Source organism: Ascaphus truei, chromosome 2 (assembly GCF_040206685.1).
Source record: "Ascaphus truei isolate aAscTru1 chromosome 2, aAscTru1.hap1, whole genome shotgun sequence".
Classification (NCBI taxonomy): Eukaryota; Metazoa; Chordata; class Amphibia; order Anura; family Ascaphidae; genus Ascaphus; species Ascaphus truei.
In genome coordinates, this window is record NC_134484.1 from 434,419,340 (window position 1) to 434,423,804 (window position 4,465).

General features: G+C 37.8%; 1 protein-coding gene across 1 annotated transcript; it reads right to left on the reverse strand.

The window, feature by feature from the left end:
* Positions 1-1,659: 1,659 nt before the first annotated feature.
* Positions 1,660-3,326, reverse strand: LOC142488790 (uncharacterized). Its single transcript, XM_075589146.1, has 2 exons — positions 3,252-3,326; positions 1,660-2,888 (listed from the first exon to the last, which is right to left on the reverse strand). Exons 1-2 carry the CDS (start codon positions 3,298-3,300, stop codon positions 1,837-1,839), a joined length of 1,101 nt encoding a protein of 366 aa, XP_075445261.1. The 5' UTR covers positions 3,301-3,326; the 3' UTR covers positions 1,660-1,836.
* Positions 3,327-4,465: the final 1,139 nt, after the last annotated feature.

The window sequence follows — 4,465 nt, forward strand, 5'->3', positions numbered from 1 at the left end:
GGATGCGCTCATAGGAATCGCCACTGCTTTCTTCAAATAATTGGTCGGGAGGTAGGTTCATTTCTTCCGGTTCCCATTCCAATGCATTTTCAGCTGAAAGGCTTGGTACATAATCATAGTACTTTTGTTCTTGTACAATGTGGGTTTCAGGAATGGAGGCTGCAGATATTGCAGCACGTATCGATTCAAACGGATCAGTAGTAGCGGATACATTGCTATTGCCATTAGGAATAAATATGCCTTTCACGACAATATAAGTGCCGTCTTTCAGGATAAATTGTTTTTCCGGGGCAATCTTCCAGAAACCATAGGTGTGTTGTAGCTTATCCTGGTCACGTTCAAAAAAGTCATTACTTGATAAAGTGAATCTTATTGAGGAATTAAAATTCCGTGCATGCTTACGGTCTTGGTAATAAGGATATTTTGCTCGAATGAAATCATCGATTTGGCGTGTGCTTGCTTTCTGTCCGCGACTGTTCAAGATGGCTTCACAGATCATGTACTTATACCCTAAAAGGGGATTAATATTGTTAACGAATTCATCAGCCATGTCTGAGTAGCACAAAAGCTGTGTGCAGGTCTGTGTTATTTGCTCATCAAAATGAATGTGCTGAATGGCTAACAAACTCCTGTTTTTCCTTGTCAAGGTCAACAAAAGTAACTACTTTGACTCCTTATTTCAAACGCCAATTGGATTTGTTTGTCTAATTGGGTTAACAGTTGTGGTTCGTGATATGGGACTGTGGGAGAAACATTTCTCCTTCTTTTATCTCGTTTGTGAAAAACATCCCTAGACTGTGAATGCGTTCACATAGTGTTTTTTTGAAAACTAACAAAGACCAGTGTGTGAAAATATTTCTTAGCCAGGCATATCAGTAAAAACACACCTGCAAAAAGAAATGTTTTTTCCCCGCTTACATTTCTGTGTGTATGTGAAAGTCTGGTTAACTCCCTGTCTGCATGAGTTTAAATACGTGTGTATATATATATATATATAGTATAAGTATACCTTGTATGAAACCTATTTAAATGGTGAGAAACATGATTGAATTAAGTAATAAACATTTGTTTAAGCACAATACTGTTAGAGTCTCATACTTAGGATATTTCTCAAACATTAGGCCTGTATTATTAAAATAGTGTTTTCACAAGGAAGCATGAAGTGTATTAGTTTGTGTATACCAGTTTATATAGTACTATATATATATATATGTGTGTGTATATATATATATATATATATATATATATATATATATATATATATATATATATATATATATACACACACATATACATATATATATACACACTCACACACTCACACTCACACTCACTCAGTGTGTGTGTGTGTGTATATATATATATTATTATACATTCTGAGATGTTATAGAAACGAACACACAACTGATTAAAGGACAAAATTACAATGGCCAAGCAAGGCAAAGGTAAGTAATAATTTACACATAATCCTGCTGTACACGTACAAGAAAGATGTTTGCAGTTACTTAGGTGTTTTAATAATTGCATGTGACTAATATGCATATGCAATTCTTACATCAATTAACACACCCAAATGCAATGTTTTGCTGCAAAGTCAATGGCAGCTTCTCTAAACTTAGCAACTGGCTCCTGGTGGACCATTACTGAACAGACGATTACAACATAAATATTTATAACACAATTAATTATGAGTGTTAACATTTCCAAAACTTCACGTGTACAAGAACATAGTTGAAAGTTTGGAAACAACACAGTCTTCAGCATACATACAATAGTAATTAGATAATCTGAAGTCAACAAAACAAGGCCAAAGACATATTTTCTGAATTATAACATTTATTTTTTTTGTTCCTTTTGCGAGCGAGTAACAGGCCTGCTTGTTGTCTCTTGAATTTTCCTTTTTCTTTTGCCACCAACTTTAGGCACAACAGAGCCACTTTGAGTGGCCTCTGGCACTTCACGGGCAGGGCTTGTGGCCAGTGACTGTTCACCTACGGGGCTTGTGGCCAGTGACTCACCTACAGGGCTTGTGGCCAGTGACTCACCTACAGGGCTTGTGGGCAGTGATTCACCTACAGGGCTTTTGGGCAGCGATTCACCTACAGGGCTTTTGGGCAGCGATTCACCTACAGGGCTTTTGGGCAGCGACTCACCTACAGGGCTTTTGGGCAGCGATTCACCTACAGGGCTTTTGGGCAGCGACTCACCTACAGGGCTTTTGGGTAGTGACTGTTCACGGACAGGGCTTGTGCCCAGTGACACATGTGAGCAAGTTGGTAGACACTGCACAAGTGATGGTTGGTCTGTTTCATGTGTGTCTTGTTTTGTTTTTGTCGCCTCCTTTGTAGGTGTCTGCTGCTGAATTTGTACAGATGGCAGCGGTAGGATGTCATCAGGAACCTGCACAGCAATGTCTGCTACTTGACCGGTAACATTTGGGCCTGGTGAATGAATATCAGATGAATGTGGTGAAAACTGACCTGCATGAACAGATCCTGGCTGGGAGGTGTTGAATTGTGGTACATTAGTCATTCTCCAGTAATTAGCTTGTGTTTGCTGAACAACTAATGCTTCGAATGAGGTGTTGATTTTTTGCAACTGTTTAGGCACTTCAATGAAGACTCTGTGGAGATGTGCCAATTGTGATACTGTTTCTTCCTGCAGTCCAATCATCCTTTCCAGCACTGTCATCATGTCTGAATGGCGACGATTTTCTGCGTCCACTATTTTTCCCTCTGAAGCTACAATTGCATCGTATGTGGAAGTTGATGGACGATTTGGCGGTACAACAGTTTCTATTGGCACCTCTTCATGGTCACATGATTGTATTTCAGTCTCTTCTGTGGCGTCATCCTCATCATACTCATCATCCTCATCACCATGATGTTCTAAAAAGAAATGTACACATTATTAAATGGCATGTTAATGTATGCTGTGTTACTATGTAATTGTACTGTGTCCTAAGTAACACCTAACATGTTAGCATACGTTTTATAACCTCATTAAAAACTACCTTGACTTACGAATAATGTTTGGACTCAGTATGAAATATGAATGAATGAAAAGTTGCTCTAAACTCAGAAGTCCTACATGATAATTAACATCACTAACACAATACATGTTGCCTTACACTTAATTTTCACTGACACTAAGTAATCCTATTTAAAGAAGATGTGCAAAACAAATAATGCACATGACAACATAACATATAGAAGAGCACATATTATATGGCCAGCAAATGATACACTCACCTTCTAGTAGTGTTGAGCTGGCTGACCCAGGTGAAGACACTTGTTCCATCTCAGGTGACACATGTCCTCCAGGGGCAACTATATATAACAATAACATAAGTTTTACATTTACATGTGTAAATATTGAACAAACACTTATTGTATGTTCTGTATTTATGATTAACTAACAACATCAGTTCCTTAACCGAAAATGTGTGTGAAAGTGAACATAAATAGTTGTAATAACACTGTACATGCCTGTGTACTTAGAATTTTTGAGTTCCCTAACATACAACATACTATGTTTCTGCAGTAATGCGTGAGGATAAATAGATTAAATGAGTACATAAAAATCATATGTTGTGTAGTGATATCAGTATCATAATGTACATAACTATCATGAGATGACCATTCACAATGGTTATCATGAAGGTGGTCATATTGCAAAAAGTGTTGTTTTTGGTAGAGGATATGTGTGGTACATTAATCGAAGATGTGGCACACCTGAATGTGGCTGTGACTCAACAAGACAACACATGCAGTGTGTGATAATGTGTCTTTCATAGTAGTTCAACTATAGATATGAGTGAACTAATGTGTGACGTACGCTTTGATAAGTAATGAGTTGTTGGGGCATTTAGTAGCTAGAGTTAAGCTTTCAAATGAGTGTGATTAACTTCAGTTGTGCTATTCAGGTTGTAAGAAAGGTATTCCCTTCCCCAAAAAGCCTAATCAGCCACACCTTTCAATGACTTGAAACAGGTGCAAATGGTGTGAACTAAGTTGACCGTGAAATGAGGCTGTAATTAGTGTGTGTGCTGAACCCCACCCCCTCTGTTGAAGTGTATGCTGTGATGAGATATTAATTGCAGCTGCTTTAACACAATGGTAGATGAGCTAAGTAGTCATCTGCAGTGTTTAAGTTATGAAAACAATGACATAACATATGATACGTGTGCCTCATTATGCTGTCTGTATATGACATAAAGCAAAAATGGACCTTTTCATAAGCAACTATAGATGTGTTAGTGCCAGTGATGTTTGTAGGCCGTTACATGCAATTTCTTTGATGCATGCTTAAAATAGGCAGTAATGTCATGTTTGTCGGAGTAAAATCAATAAAATACACAATAATATGATACATATTTCTGTTCTGTACCTGTAGCTACTAATAATTTCTGATTAACATGTGTTACACATGTGTACTACCCTGTTGTTCCCCATCTTCGCCCACC